At 41.8% G+C, this 16,556-nt stretch overlaps 1 protein-coding gene and 1 long non-coding RNA gene across 3 annotated transcripts in view; one reads left to right on the top strand and one right to left on the bottom strand.

Moving 5' to 3' along the window:
* Positions 1 to 1,089: 1,089 nt before the first annotated feature.
* On the bottom strand, positions 1,090 to 2,712 carry LOC148880784 (uncharacterized). The gene is made up of 3 exons (XR_016104653.1): positions 2,417 to 2,712; positions 2,136 to 2,315; positions 1,090 to 1,792 (listed from the first exon to the last, which is right to left on the bottom strand). It is a non-coding gene; the product is annotated as an uncharacterized LOC148880784 (long non-coding RNA).
* Positions 2,713 to 3,303: 591 nt separating this feature from the next.
* LOC148880782 (DNA-directed RNA polymerases IV and V subunit 2-like) overlaps positions 3,304 to 16,556 on the top strand; it is a 57,847-nt gene continuing 44,594 nt past the window's right edge. Inside the window, exons 1-2 of one of the 2 annotated variants that reach the window (XM_088962810.1) lie at positions 3,304 to 3,480; positions 3,693 to 4,222. In XM_088962810.1, the coding sequence (XP_088818936.1) occupies positions 3,734 to 4,222 (489 nt within the window). In that variant the 5' untranslated portion in view covers positions 3,304 to 3,480; positions 3,693 to 3,733. The remainder of the gene's footprint in view (positions 3,481 to 3,692; positions 4,223 to 16,556) is intronic. The other variant, XM_088962811.1, reaches the window with a different exon arrangement.

Genomic DNA, 16,556 nt, shown 5'->3' with positions numbered 1-16,556 from the left:
TAACTCAGTCCTGCAACACTTCGAATCTCTCTCAGGATAGAAGATAAAATACAAACAAATCCACCAGTTCGTTCAATGCCAATATTCCTAGACACCATATAAAATTCATTAGCCACTACTTCAAAGTGAGACAATAATTAAGGGGTTCCAAATACTTGGGAGTTCGAGTAGGATTTACCAAAATCAACAACAACTCCTACAAGGAACTAAAAGAAAATATAATCTCAAGAATGTAGGCTTGGAGCACTAAATTTCTCTCTCAAGTGGGTTGCACAACTTTGATCAAGGCAGTAGTATAGGCAATCCCTATATACCAAATGGCCACCACCATACTTCCTAAGAAAACACCCCAAAGCTTGGACAAATCAACAAGAGACTTCTGGTGGGATACACAGCAGAACACCAAAATACATACCATCCCATGGCGAAAACTTTGTCTCCTCCCAAAGGTACAAGGAGGCTTGGGTTTCAGAAATAGCAGCCACATGCACAAGGCAGTATTTTTAAAACAGATTTGGAGACTTCTCACCTTCCCAAATAGCCTATGGAGCATCCATATGAAAACTAAATATTTCCCAAACTCAAGTATTTTTGTTGCTACAAATAGAGGTGGATCTTCTCCTTGGTGGAGGCACACAAGAAAACTACTATATTTAATGACCCGTGGGTTCCTACAATTAGTGACGGGATCCCATCCCCAAACCCAAACCAACCCACACAACCTAATCTGACAGTCAAGAGCTCACAAGAGACATGCCTATCTGGAAGCTCACCAAGTCAGGTAGTCACACCGTCAGCTAAACCTATCACTTCTTCACAACAGAGGAGGCAACACCCTCAAGTACGTTTTTCAATTGGAAGATACTTTGGTAGCTCAAAATTCCCCATTGAATCCAACTATTCACATGGAAATTAATTTGGGATGGTCTACTCACAAGAGACAAATGCAAACACTGGCTTCCAACCATAGATTTAGTGTTGTCTTCTCTACAACCATCCAATAGAGTCAACACACCACCTAATTTTTTCAATGTGCATTCTCATAGGTAGTCTTATGCGCAGCACGAGTCGGACTAGACCCAAGCAAAATTCCAAATCAATCCATACACTTAGTCATACAAGCCTGGTATGAAAAACTCTTAACAGAGCTACAAATAGCAGATGCCCTCACAACACTTGGGAAAGGCATTATTTTGTTCTACTTAATCTGGGAAGCAGGAAACAAAAAGCTCCACGAAAACACAGAATCCACACCATCAGAAATCATTAACAAGTGGAAAACTTTCCTCCCAATTCAACAATCCCAAGATCCACCAATACCCCAACCTCAGGAAAGCTCTTATGACATAGACATAGGAGGCGTAGGACGCTCTTTCATCATCCAATGAACACAAAGCCAACAAATTCTTTGCCAAGGAGCACCTTGCTAGAAGGCTTAGGAGTTCTCCGAATCGTGTGAGGGGCTGAAGCGTGCGAGAAGCCTTTAGCCTCATTAGTTACCACTATTGTTAGTCAGGGTTAAGCAAAACACGAGTTTTTCTCCTCTCCTATCGCAGATGAACCTCACGCTCTCTCTCTCCATCCGCCCGATGATGACTGCACAACCATCACCACCGGTGACAAACAATCATCATCGATGGTGGGATCAACCTCAGGTATTGTAATTTTTGCATATCTTCTTCTTTGCATCTCTTCATCTTCCATCGCAAGCAATGAAGAGTTCACCGCTCATAGTGGTGCCAACGTTGTCACCACAGATCTGGCAGACCTGAATGTGCTTTGAAGTCTTTGGCTGAACAATCAAATGACATAATCGGTAAAACTTGGGGGAGAAAAGGAAGAATGAAATTTCAAGAACAAACTATTACTAATAGTGTAGAAAGAAACACAAAACAATTTAAGAGCACGGTAAGACAAAATTTCTGTGAAATGAAGATGTATTTCGCAAAACAACAAAGAAAGTGATGGATAAAGAGCAATAAACAAATCAGCCTATGCTAAACTACTAAAACTTCCATCAGATAAGTGAAGCACAATGTGAGACATTGAAATCTCATGACTTTGAAAACAGAGATTTTTATGCACCCAATGAATTTCAGAGCAAAGTGGACAGGGGGAACAATTCGAATACTAACCGCTGCCTCTCCTTCGGACTCCATTGGCGCTTGTTTCTCTTTAGCCAAGTGGGGGTGATCAATAAGATAAACCGGTTAAATCTCAATGAGATTTAAGGATCATCGACACACCAAAGAGTCTCGGGTTTGCCTCTCACCACATGCAAAAAAAGCCTAGGAATTTGCTTTTGCACGTTCACTCTGAAAAACAGATTTATCAGATTTATCTTTTCTTCCTGAAATGGTTCAATTCCAGTTCAGATATGCCTTGAAACACCTGAAAAAGATATACTAAGAATCACCTTTCCCCCTTCCATAAGTCTTCTCTTGCGGTCAATACATGAGGTTGATCCCGCCGCTGGTGATGATTGTTTGTCGTTGGCGGTGATGGTTGTGTAGTCGTTGCCGGGGGCGGATGGGGAGAGAGAGCGTGAGGTTCGTCTACGAGAGGAGATGAGCAAAACTCGTGTTTGAGTTCGACTTTAGTCCAGGCGGTGATGATTCTGCAGTCCCCGTCCGGCGGATGGGGAGAGAGAGTGTGACTGCGTGAGGTTCATCACAGGAGAGGAGCAAAACTTGCATTTTGCTTATCCCAAGCTAACGGTAGTAGTAATTAACGGGGCTGAAGGTTTCTCGCACGCTTCAGCCCTTCACACGATTCGAAGGACATGCTTCGTGTCCTCCAAATGCACGAGCGTTGCCTGTATGCAGCGTGCCTAGACTGAAGCCGAACTCGCTTAGAAACAACTTCAACCCACAACATCAACAAGCTAAAGATACTTAGCGACTCCAAGCAACCGGTAACTTTTTTGCAAAACCATGCAAAGCCCACATTGTGGATCGAACGCTTATATCAAGGAAGAATAACAACATTAATGAGAAGACTCGATCAATCTTTTGTCCATGTAAAATAAATAGAGAAGAAAATAATGCAGCTCATACTTTTGCTCATGTGGCATGTAAATCTAAAATTACAGTCCAGTTCAACTGTAGACAAACCCGGCATGTAAACTTTCTATTTCCAAAGTTTGGTTTAGCTTGAAAAGACCCCGAAAAATACTGTTACTGCAGTACTACGGAGTGCTGACGGAAGATACGTACCCGCAGTTTCTATTTTCATTGTAGTCTTGCCTTTACTTTACTACCCCTGCACTTTTCTCCCTTTTTTCTCTTCACCATATATCTGTTCAACTTTAACAAGGGCAATTCGGATTTTCCGCTTCATTTGCCACAGTCTTTTAGCTCCTCGTTGGCTGCTCAGTTCTCGTTCTCAGTTTTTCGCGCGTTCTCGTTGTTCTCGCTTCTCCACTGAGCTGTTTTCACTCCTCTTCCCTGAAATATTGAAGATTGAAACCCCAAAGGAAAGGTTTGCCCGCGAAACCTTTTCTTCGTAGTGGTGAAAACTAGAGAAGTTAGGCGATAGAAAAAATACATTCTCCATTTATTATTGTACTCGTGTTTTATATTTTGTTTCCTGCGAGAATAGTTGTTCGGCTTTTAGGGTTTATGATCTTTTAGCAGTTTAGAGTTTGGGGTTTATGGTCGCTTTTTAATTACTTAATTTATTTTTTTTTCCAGATTGTCTCCTCTAAAGACCGAAAAGAAGATTGTCTCATCTAATGTCGGAGACAGACGCTATGGAAGATTCAGGGATGAGTAGTGAAGGCGAAGAGTTAGAAAATGGTAATAACATGGAGATAGATGAAAAAGGAGCAATGGGTATTAAGGAGAAGCTCAATTTGAGCGAGCAGTACCTGAGTAAGTTCTGTCGGGAAGCTTCAATGGCCTTCTTCAAGGAGTTTGGTTTGATAAGTCACCAGATAAACTCATACAACGACTTCATTGAGAACGGACTTCAGACACTCTTCGACTCCCTTGGCGAGATCAAAGTTGGTCCCGGGTATGATCCTTCCAAGAAGGGGGGTGGAGGGTGGAGGCATGCGTCCATCAAATTCGGGAAGGTGACAGTAGATAGACCGACTTTCTGGACGGGGGAGAAGTTTTCGTCTGAGAAGAGCGACAAGGAATATCTGAAGTTGTTGCCGAGACATGCTCGACTTCAGAACATGACCTATTCAGCTAGGCTGAAGGCCGAAGTTAGAGTTCAGGTAAGCTGAACCTTTTCTTTTTTTAGTTAGCTACAGCAATTCCACAGTTATGCTTTAATTGTTTAATGAAGAAATGGGGTTTCCCTTTCTTTATTTAGTTAGCTATGATTCTATGAATTCATTTCTTTGAATGCTTCACCTTACGGAACTAGAAATTTAATGCCCCTACAAATCTTTGCCCTCGCAAGTAATCCTTGCAAGAATATGTACTGGTGGTGAAATCGTTGTAGACTTAATGAAGGCTATTCTTAATACTGTGAGAATTAATAGGGACAAATCTGCATGGATTCAGATAAATCAGTTTCATGATTTTGCTAATCTGCATGCGATTGATCTCTAGCAGATGAGTTGTTTTCTGATATTCTTGGGGGTAATTTAAAAGGGAAAGAAATTTTGGTGCTTTCAGATTATTTTTGACCTTCCAACCAAAATTGGCGATATAAGCTGAAATTTCGAAGCTAATTCAATAACAGATTTCATTAAGATCAAAAAAGGGGAGGGATGTACAAAGCCTTGTCAACAAAAAAACAAAAGACAAAGCCCACTACAATTGCAAAGTATGATCATTATACAAAAAATCCCGTCCCAGCCCAGATTTAGCTAGATTATCATCCACATGGTTTAATTCTCTAGGAATCCATCTGAAGCTTCACTGTAAGTAAGAGGCCAGCTCCCTGATTTCTAACAGAAAATGAGAAAGTTTCCACGGGTCCAAAGTCTGTCCTGAAGCCCAGCTTATAACATTCCTTGAATCTTCTTCGACTGCAATGAAACAGAACTGATGAGATTTGGCAATTGTGAGGCCTTCCAGGAGGGCCCTAGCCTCTGCTTCAGACGTATCAGCCACCTTTGCAGGGCCACTAAAGGCCCAAGTCACATCTCCATTCAGTCTTTGGATCCAACCTCCCATTCCAGCATTTGGACTGTTCTCTGTAGACCTCCTAAAGCTGCCATCAAAATTTAGAATGAGCTCACAATCTTGTCTTGGGGTGATTTTCAGGGGAGGCTGAGGGTGAAAAGGAGAGGTTGCAGAAGGGCTGTCCAATCTCTTTGTATGTCATTCTGATTGATACCCTCAAACACTTTACTATTCACCATCCAGCTGCTAATGTTAGCTAGGACACGATCTCTAAGAATCTCCAAGGAGGAGTAACTCTCATCAAATAATCTCCTATTTCTTTCCTCCCAGATATTCCACAAGACAGCATGTACAATTACTTTCCAGAAATAGTTTCCTCTCTTGCCCGAAGTCAACTTTAGACCTTGCCAAGAGTTGATATACTCTATAACAGAGTTTGGGGGAGTCCTGTTAAGCCTGCCCCTAACTGCTGAGTTGAGGAAGAATTTCCAAAAGACTTCTGGCAACAAAACAGTTAAAGAAAAGGTGTCCAATAGATTCTCCATCCTTATGGCACATCAGGCAAACAAAAGGAGAGATACAGCGGTGCCCTTGAAATCACTTTTGGAGGTTGTCACAGGTATTCGGCTTTGAGAAAGAAGCCTCTCAGACCATAAAAGAGACTCTAGGTGGGACTATGGGGAGCCAAATCTTTTTGCCTGGAAAAGGTCGGGGGGGGGATGGGATGTTGGTTAAGTGCTGAAAGAAGGAAGAGGTAGGAGCCATGTGGGGTTAAGGATCAAATAAGATTGTCCTCAGTGGAGAGGGAGATGAAAACTTCTGAGAGAAGGGAGAGTAAAGAAGTGATCTCAGGTACTTCTGAGTCTATCAGCTGTCTAAGAAAATCAAAGTTAAAAGTGAGCCCCCCCTGATCCTCTTATTAAGGTAGCAAAAATGAGAGCTTGTTTGTCATTCACTAGCCTAAAGAGAGAGGGGAAGGCTTCACGAGAGGAATGTTTCCCCCCCCAAAGGTCTGTCCAGAATTTAATAATGTTTCCATTTCCTACTTTCAATCTAATAAGGGGAGAAAAGGAAGCAAAAGAATGGTGGATACCTTTCTACGGATTTTGAGAGGAATGAGCTGGTAAAGGGAGAGAGTTGCCCTGTCCCCAATTGCTTCTACCATATTTGCTGCGAATTGCAGAGGCCCACAGAGAGTTTTGTTCTGTTTTGAACCTGCAAAGCCACTTCCTAAGGAGAGCCTGATTTCTTTTTGAGATGTGACCCAACCCTAATCCCCCTTCTTTCCTTTCCTTGCACACAACTTTCCAATTTACTAGGTGGCAGCCTTTCTCTCCTCCTCCCTCCCATAAGAAATCTCTTTGGATTTTTTTCAATCTATTTCTGATCTTAGTAGGAACTTTGAAGAGGGAGAGGAAGTAGGTGGGGAGATTTGAGAGTGTGGCCTTGATGAGGGTTAGTCTATCACCTTTCGAGAGATAGTTTCACGTCCAAGTGCTTAACCGTCTCTCACATTTCTCAATGACAACATCCCAAAAATTTACAGATCTCAGGTTTCCCCTAAGGAGGATGCCCAAGTATGAGAAAGGGAGAGAATCCATCCTACAACCCAAAGCATCCTTCATGTTTGTCATTAGCTGAGGAGGAGTATTGATGCCTATGATACTGCTTTTCTCTAAATTTGTCTTCAGCCTGTTACTGCTCCAAAACATTTCAAGATCCTCTTGAAGTTTAAGAGGAAACCTTTTTTTTGCTTCAATAAAGAAAATGGTATCGTCTGCATATTGATGGCGAGAAATTTGGATATTCTCTTGCCCCACAGAAATACCTTTTATAAGATCACATTCTAAGCCTTTTTCATGAAGGCATCCAGAATGTCTACCACCAAAGTAAAAAGGAGAGGGGAGAGCAGGCAGCCTTGCCTTGAGCCTCTGGAAGTTTTGAAGTAATCAACCTGTAAAGAGACTGGGCCGAATGGGCCCTAGCATCTTCTCTTGTAATATCTTTTATTTTATTGTTGGCTAATGGGGCTCTCTTAATGGGCTTGTTATTTCTCTTTGTTTAATCTCTTTATGTTACTGCTTAGCTGGCCGCCCACTTAAGGGCATACTTGTCATCACTCTATTTTTAATACTTAATAAAAAGGGTTAGAGGAGAAAGGAGAATAGATTCGACTTCTTCTCTTTCCTCGGTATTGCTGCTCTCACTTCTATTCTTCCTTTCTTCTAATCTTCAAGTTTACACCTAAGATTTGACTGATTTGCATCTTGGTATCAGAGTAGGTCGATTTCTTCCTTTTTCTTTCTTCCTTTCCCATTCACCCAAAACCCTAGCCGACAGGTGTATGGAGAGATAGGTTCTCTATAGTACAGAGGATCTCTGGCCTAGTTGGTAGAGGATTTGGAGAGTTTAAATTGGGCTGGATATTGCCAAGAAGCGGTGCTGTTCTATCGCTACCCAAAACCCTAGCTGACTAGAAATTTTCGAAGGTACTAGTAAAGGTGATGCTTGGGGGTGGCGCTCTGTGCTTGGGAGGTGTCTTGTGACTTCTAAAGGAGGGCGGTTCAGGTTTGTAAGAGTTTGGGAAGGTCTGGTAGGAGCGACTGCATCTTCTCTCTTCCTCCCCAACAACTGGACGGAGCAAAACCCTAGTTTTCAAGCAACTGAGTTCTGGTTTGACTTAAAGTAAGTTTATATAGACAAAATTTCTGGTTCTTTGATTTTCGTTTGATTGATGGAGACATACGGAAGTGAGTTCAAGCAAGTGCCGATTTCAGGCCTTGGCTCGGTAAATTCCGTTTTGATTGGTGTAACCACAATCAAGCTAGATATGACAAATTATCTTGCTTGGGCACAATCTATAAGAATTTATGTCTGTAGTAGAGGAAAACTCGGGTATCTCACAGGTAGTAAAGTGAAACCCGAGGAGATTGACCCTGAATTTGGAAAATGGATGCAAGAGAACTATACTGTCATAGGATGGTTGGTCAATTCTATGCAACCTCATATAAGTCGGCACTATCTCTGGATGTCTTCGGCTAAGGAGATATGGGACAATGTTACTAAGACCTATTCACAGAAATTGAATGTAGCCAGAGTATATAAGTTGAAAAGTGATGTGAAGAACCTAAGACAGGGGGAGAAGAGTGTAGCAATCTACTACTCTATATTGAAATCCCTATGGCAGGAAATTGATGTTATGGAGACAGTTGTATGGGAGAGTAAGAATGATGCTGAAATGTATAGAAAGTCGGTGGAGAGAAATAGGGTGTTTGAATTTCTCACTGGACTCAACCCTGAGTTTGACATCATTAGGCAAAATATCTTGGCTAGAGATGAGGTTACTCTTTCACAGGCATATGCTATGATAAGTAGCGAGGAGAGTAGGTGGCAGGTTCAGTTGTAGGGTTCACCTACAGAGCATTTTGCACATGTTGGAATAAAGCCAAAGGGCCCTACTGAGAAAAAGGAGCAGATATGTGAATATTGCAAGAAACCGAGGCATACAAAGGACACTTGCTAGAAGCTTCATCCTGGGCTTCTCTCTGATAGGTTTAAGAATAACAACAACTCTAAGAAGGGCAATCAAGTGGGAAAACCTAAGACAGCTAATGTTGCTACAGTACCTGAAGGGGGAAATAAGGAGAGTGAGGAGAAATCAACCATTGAGCAGTTGACAGCAATGAAGGCAGATTTTGAAAAGTATGGGAGGCTCCTAAATCACTTGGAAGCTACGGTTTCTTCAGCTCATCCTTCCAACAACACATCATCTTCATCAACATTTGCTCACTCAGGTATTCATGCTTCTGCAAATCATGCTTCAGTTTCAGGTAATCGTAAAATCCCTTGGATTATTGATTCCGGTGCATCTGACCATATGACCAGCCTGTCTAATCTCTTCTGCTCATACGACCTTCTCTTTGGAAAAGAGAAAATATCCCTTGCTGATGGGTCTCTTGCCCCCATCTCTGGTAAAGGGGATATAAAGCCCTCTGACACCCTTTATTTATCCTCTGTCTTTCATGTCCCTAAACTTAACACAAATCTTTTATCTGTTAGCAGCTTAACTAAATCCATGAATTGCAGCATAACCTTTTTTCCCACTCATTGTGTTTTTCAGGACCTGTAGTCTCAGAGGATGATTGGGAGTGGCCATGAGGCAAACGGAATATACTGTTGGACACACCGGATCGAGCTTGGGACCACCTCATGGAGTTGCCTTAGAGTTAGTTTTGTCAGAGTCTGTTAACAAAATTTTGTTATGTCACCTTCGTTTTGGTCATCTGTCATTTTCTGCTTTGAGTCATTTGTTTCCAAATATGTTTAAGGGAGTGTCTTAATCGAGTCTTCATTGTGAGTCATGTGAACTGGCAAAGCATTGTAGACATTCTTATTCAGTAAGCAATAAAAGATCTCTTTCTGCTTTCCATATTGTTCACTCTGACGTGTGGGGGCTATATCATATGTCAACTATGGGGGGTTACAGATACTTTATCCTTTTTATTGATGACTATTTGCGTTACACTTGGATTTATCTCATAAAATCCGGGGATGAAGTACCAGCTATTGTGCAAAAATTTCATGAACTCATCCTCACCCAGTTTAACACCCGTATCAAAATATTCCGTTCTGATAATGCTAAGGAATATTTTGAGAGTACCCTCTCCACCTATTTTGAAACTTTTGGGGTTATTAATCAAAGTTCTTGTTCCTACACTTCACAACAAAACGGGGTGGCGGAAAGGAAGAACAGACATGTGGTTGAAGTTGCCAAATCCCTCATGTTTGCATCTCATGTTCCTATAAAATTTTGGGGAGATGCTGTTCTTACTGCTACTTTTTTGATCAATCGTATGCCCTCCCGAGTCCTTGGCTTTAAAACCCCCTTTAGTCTTCTCTTCCCGGATGAGGATATCTTTTCTCTTCCTCTCCGTGTTTTTGGGTGCACTTGCTATGTGTATATTCATAGTCATCAAAGGCACAAGTTTGAACCTAAGGCTCATAAATATGTTTTTCTAGGGTATGCTTCCACACAGAAGGGATATTGTTGCTTTGATCCAGTTCGTGGCACTCGCTTTGTATCTCGGGATGTCACCTTTGCTGAGTCAACTCCTTTCTTTAGCATTCCTCCTGAGGGGAAGAAATCTGAAGAGCCCTTTGCTATGTCTCCAACTGTTCCACTTCCCATTCCTTGTGAGTCCTATCATGAGGTGTCCACTTCTCCCACTGGACCTACCTCCAATATTTCTCCTCCTCTTCCACCTCATTCTCCTACTATTCCTCCTCCTCCTGTTCTCCAAAGGTGGTACCAAAGGCAGAGATTCAAACATGGGCAGGTTGTTTCCACTCCTTCAGAAGAGCCTTTTGCTTCTCCCATCATTCCTGAGGTAACAGGTCAGCCTTCTACTGACCCATCTCCGGCCTTCCCAGACCTTGACTTTCCTATTGCTCTCCGCAAGGGCAAGCGGAAGTGTACAACCCATTGTATCTCAAAACACCTATCTTATAGCCTTCTCTCCCCTTCCTACTACTCCTTTCTTGCATCTGTTTCTTCCCATGTGATTCCTAGGTCTGTACCGGAAGCCTTATCTCAAGCTGAATGGAGGGATGCTATGATGGCTGAATTGGATGCTTTGCATAAGAACCATACCTGGGATATTGTTGATTTGCCTGAAGGGAAGGAACCAGTGGGTTGTAAATGGGTGTTTACCATTAAATATCACTCTGGTGGCTCTATTGAGAGGCTTAAGGCTCGGTTAGTTGCTAAGGGCTACACTAAAATGTATGGTATTGACTATCTTGAGACATTTGCTCCTGTAGCTAAGATGACCTCAGTCAGGGTTTTATTATCTATAGCTGCTACTTTTGACTGGACCCTACACCAATTTGATGTTAAAAATGCCTTCTTGAATGGAGACCTGCATGAAGAGGTCTATATGTCTCTACCTCCAGGGGTGTATGGGAAGGAAATGCAAGGCAAAGTGTATAAACTGTAGAAATCTATTTATGGTCTTAAACAGTCTCTTCGGGCTTGGTTTGAAAGGTTTAGGGCTGCTCTTGTCTCTTTTGGCTACACTCAAACTCAATTTGATCATACTTTGTTCTTGAAGAGAAATGACTCTCTGGTGACCTTTTTGATTGTTTATGTTGATGATATTGTGGTCACGGGTAATGACACTGAAGAGGTCAGTAAACTAAAAGGATTTCTCAAATCAAGGATTTGGGAGATCTTTGGTATTTTTGGGGCATTGAAGTTGCTAGATCTAAGGATGGTATCTTCATTTCTCAGTGTAAATATGTCATTGATCTCTTTGCTGAGACTGGTAAACTTGGAGCTAAACCAATCTCCACTCCTATTGAACATAATCATAAGCTTTCTGCTACAGATGGTGAGCTTTTATCTGATAAGGGGGTGTTTCAGAGACTGCCTGGGAAGTTGTTATACCTTTGCATGATTCGGCCAGATATTTCCTATACAGTAAGTGGTATTAGTCAATTTATGTATTCTCCCATAAATACTCATTTAGCTGTTGCAGAAAGGGTTTTGTGTTACTTGAAAGGTACTCTAGGGAAAGGTATTCTATTTGCTAAACATGGACAAATGAAGCTAGAAGCTTTCATTGATGTCGATTGGGTAGGATGTATTGATGATAGGAGATCCACCTCGGGTTATTGTGCTCTGGTTGTTGGGAACATTGTGTCATGGAGGAGTAAGAAACAGTCTATTGTTGCTAGATCCTCAGCTGAAACAGAATACAAGGCAATGGCACCTGGTGTGTCAGAATTATTGTGGCTACCATCCCTTCTAGAAGAATTGGGGGTGGACTACGAAAAGCCAAAGATGCTCTATTGTGACAACCAAGCTGCTATCAACATTGCACATTATCCTATTAAACATGATAGAACTAAGCACATTGAGGTTGATAGACATTTTACAAGGGAAAGAGTTTCCTCAGGGGAAGTTTGTTTGCCATTCATCACATCAAAAGAGCAATTGGCTGATATCTTGGCCAAGGGAGTTTCAAGAGGGAAAATGACACACTATATAAGCAAGCTGGGCATGATTGACATTTATGCTCAGCTTGAGGGGGAGTGTAAAGAGACTGGGCCGAATGGGCCCTAGCATCTTCTCTTGTAATATCTTTTATTTTATTGTTGGCTAATGGACCTCTCTTAATGGGCCTGTTATTTCTCTTTGTTTAATTTCTTTATGTTATTGCCTAGCTGGCCGCCCACTTAAGGGCATACTTGTCATCGCTCTATTTTTAAAACTTAATAAAAAGGGTTAGAGGGGAAAGGAGAACATATTCGACCTTTTCTTCTCTTTCCTTCTCTTTTCGCCATCTTCTTCTCTTGTATTGCTGCTCTCACTTCTCATCTTCCTTTCTTCTAATCTTCAAGTTTACACCTAAGATTTGAGGACTGATTTGCATCTCAACTGAGGAGCCATTTGTTAGACAGTTTTTGTATGCCCTTAGCTTCAATCTGATTTGATGTGTTTTTGTTATTTAGTGGAAATAAATAAAGTGCATGTTTGATTCATGTTGTTTGGTTTAATTCTGTGTAAAACCCTAAAACTGGACATTTATAGAGACTCGTGTTAGTTTTAAATGTTCACAGCCGTTGGATAAGTCTGGGGAGATTTATCCTACCAAGGCTGATGCTGGTGTGCCACCAAGTGTTGGGATGGCCTGTCTCAGCCATCAGGGTAAGACCCGAGGCACATGCAGTATGGGATTACTTGAATCCTTGAATCGGACCAGATTTCCAGTCTTGCCCTGGACCTTGGAGATAGATGGGCAAAACTGGAAAGTTACACCTGACCCCTAGACTCGATTATGACACTTCACTAGGTGTTGGATCAGGCTGCCTTTGATATGCCAATCAGTGAGATCCTTAGCGGGGATCAAAACCTGGGTATGTTGGGGCCGTTTGAGAATTCATCTGAGTGGGTGATCATAGTGACAGAATCAGCCACTTTGTCGGACAAAGGGTAATGATCGGGAATGCACTCTCTGATGGAAACCAAACTGCCGGCAGTTGATTTCAATCGTTGGAATTTTGTTTTGCAAAATTAATATATTTATATATATATATATGTACGGTTTCGAATTGTTTGCAAATGGTTTTAATTCCCGGGATCCATGTGAGAGGAGAGTGCGGCATTGTTCCTTGCAGCCGAGGGAGAGGTCCTCTCTTGTCGGGAAGTGCTTGATCATTAAGGGCTGAGAGGTTAAGTGTAAGACCATTGAGGATAATACCTGATGGGCTAATCTTGCACCTGCCCACAGTCCCTGGGTTTTTATATGATGGCTTGGCCCAAGGACCACTTAATGTAAGTGTTGGGCCCATAGGGTCCATATGATGGACTCAAGGGGTTCATTGAGTTTTTCAGTGAATTCGGCTGGGCCTTGTATTAAAGGTTGGGCCGAACACATGTGGCTGGTGTGTAGATCAATGCTTGGGTCCCACGCCATACAAAGAAGCCCAACTGGGCAGCAGATTGGAAAGTAATTAGACACTGAACACTTAATGGGCCAGAAGCCCATTTCGAGGTGGGCTGATATGATCACCCATCCTTGGGGCGAATCTGAGATTAATGTTAGTAAAAGGATTGGGCCTTTTGCCTTATCCACTCTTGGAGACCAAATTCAAATTGGATTTGAATCTGGTAACCTCCTGATAAGATCAGGAGTAAGCTAACTTTATCTGCAGATAGGATTAAGATTATCCCCTATCTAAATACTGATTTGGATTGGGATAACTCCTAATTAGGAGGATTCTTAATCAAGAAGAAAGGAGAAGAAACCCTAACCAAGAGAGAGAAATATCAGATTTCGAACCACCTTGAAGAGATATAGGATATCTCCTGCGAATTGAGATAGGATCTCAATTTCATACTCCAGAAAAGAAAAAGGCAGTTCAGCCTTTTCGCCTTTAGAGTTCTCCTCCTGCCGCCGCCATTTGTTTTGCAAGATTAGATCTTTGCAGAAAAAGAAAGTCAAGAAATCTGTTCTTGACATTAGTCTTGCAACAAAGACTAAAAGGATTCAATGTTTAGTGTTTCCAGAGGATTCTTGTGAAGGATCCAGTGTGTAGGACGCACCCCGCTGGTTCTGTTCCATCCACAGCTGTGTCATCTTCAGCAGGAACGGATCTTGAAGCATTTTTTGGGCGTGAACACCAACTTTGGGAGATACTGCTTCTCCGGATCAGGTATATTCTTCCCATTTATCTTTTGGTACAGATCTGGTTTGATTATGGTTCAAGTAGGATCCTTGAATATTGTATTCTAAACTTAGGGAATATGATTCCCAGTTGGGAGAAGGTAGGAAATTTTTTTGAAATTCGCCCTCCCATTCCGCAACCTTTGTGGCGTCCATTAGATGGATCCTACCCTTCTTTCACCATTTATTAGGATCGAGAGCCAAACTGATCTAATGCACCCTTCATCCACTTAATCCAAACTTCCCCAAATCCTCTGAGTTCCAAGATCCTCCAAAGGCAATTCCAATCAACCTTGTCATAGGCCTTCTCCAGATCTATTTTGCATATAACCCCACTTAGCCTTCTCTTTTTCCTATCCTCCACTACTTCATTTGCAATTTGCCTCCCTTGGATGAAGGCACTCTAAGTAGGTGCTATCACTTCATTCAGGGTTTTCTGGAGTTTGTTTGCCAAAGCTTTTGCAATAATCTTATAGAGGCTTTTTAGTAAGCTGATAGGTCATTTATCAAAAAAAAAAGAAAAAAGAAAAGCTGATAGGTCTGAAATCTCTGACACTAGAGTCTCAGACAACCTTCCTTAGGGATAAATTTGATAAAGGTAGAGTTTGTAGCTTTATTGATTTTTGTTGACCTGTAGAAGTCTGCAAACACTTCCAGTAAGTCATGTTTCACTAAATCCCAACACTCATGAAAGAAACCCGCTGAGAAACCAACCAGTTTCTACTTTCTTCAGAAATCTTCTCATCATTCCAAGATATCAGATTTGGCCACCAAATCCTATCAGATGAGTACAGGTCCCTAAAAAAATCCGCAATCTCCTTTTTGATCTGATTTATGTCAGCCACTTCTTGACCATCCACTTTCAGTTTGGAAAGCTGATTTTTTCTATTCTGAGCATTAGCATATCTGTGGCAGAAGCTGGTGTTACCATTCACTGTCCTTAATCCATTGGATTCTTTACCTCTGTCTCCAATATCTTTCCTCCCTATCCACTAATGTCTCCCATTCAGAAAGAGCCCTAGCTTTCCTTTCTTTATCCGAATTAGAAAGCTGCCCCAGGGAATCCTTTTTCATCCAGCAAAGATGACTCTGCCCAAATTTTCTCCTTCTCTTTTGAAATAGGACGAAACAGTTCTTTACTCCAAATTTTGAGTTTGTTCTTCACAAATTGCAATTTTTTTTTGAAACTTGAAACCTGGCCATCCCTCCACAACACAATCCCTTCACCACTTGGAAACTTCAGTTTTGAAGGAGTTGTGTTGAATCCAAAAGTTTTCAAACCTGAATGGGGGTTTAGAAGGGTGAGGCTTTTCTTTACTGTGGATCACTGGCCAATGATCTGAAGTGCTTTGGACTCCAATTTCTTGGAAAGAGCCAGGAAAATGATTCTCCCAATCTGAAGAGAAGAGGAAACTGTCAAGGCGGCAGTAGATTGCATGTTTGACCAGGTGAATCTGGCATTCTGCAGAGGTGGGTCTAAGAGAGAAAATTCTTGAGTAAAATTGGAAAAGAGATGCATGCTTGATGTCTGCCTTCTCCCATTAGATTTCTCTGAGGCAAATCCGGTCACATTGAAATCTCCAGCGACACACCAAGGAAGGTGTCCATGAGTTCCTATCATCCCTAACTCTTCCCATAACTGTGGTCTCAATCTAGAGTTATTTGGGCCATAGGTCCCTGTGGAAATCCAAGTGAATCCATATGCTAAATTGGTGAAAAGGATCGAGATTGAGAACTGTCGTCGATCAACCTCTACTACTGACATGACACTTTCATTTCAGATGATAAGGAGACCTCCCGAAGCTCCTGTGGCTGCAAGCCAAACCCAATTTTTATTTCTGACATCCCAAATTGCCATTATCAGCCTTCTATCAATCCCAGTGTTTTAAAAGGTGTGGGGGGCGTACACCTCTTGCGCTTTTTTCATGAGGCATGCTAGAGGCGTATGCCTCTTGCACCTCGTGTACACCTGATATGAAAATACAGGAAAAAAAAAAGAAAAAAAGGAAAGGAAAGGAAAGGAAAGGAAAGAGAAGAAAAAGAGAAAAGGAAAGAAAAGAAAAGGAAAGAGAAGGGAATAAAAGATAAGGGGAAAGAAAATGGTTTGCCCCCTTCTCCTTTGGCTCAGAGAGCTCGCTCGCCTTCGCTTCGACAAGACCCACCCTTTGAACTACTGTTATGCATCTTTATTATGCCTCTTGCGTTCTGAATTATGCCTCACGCCTCTAGGTAGTGGAACGCTTCGCGT

This window comes from Nelumbo lutea, chromosome 1 (assembly GCF_056320005.1).
Source record: "Nelumbo lutea isolate HS-2025 chromosome 1, American lotus-T2T, whole genome shotgun sequence".
Taxonomy (NCBI): Eukaryota; Viridiplantae; Streptophyta; class Magnoliopsida; order Proteales; family Nelumbonaceae; genus Nelumbo; species Nelumbo lutea.
The sequence above is the reverse complement of the archived record's forward strand: the minus strand, read 5'-3'. Positions and strand labels throughout refer to the sequence as shown.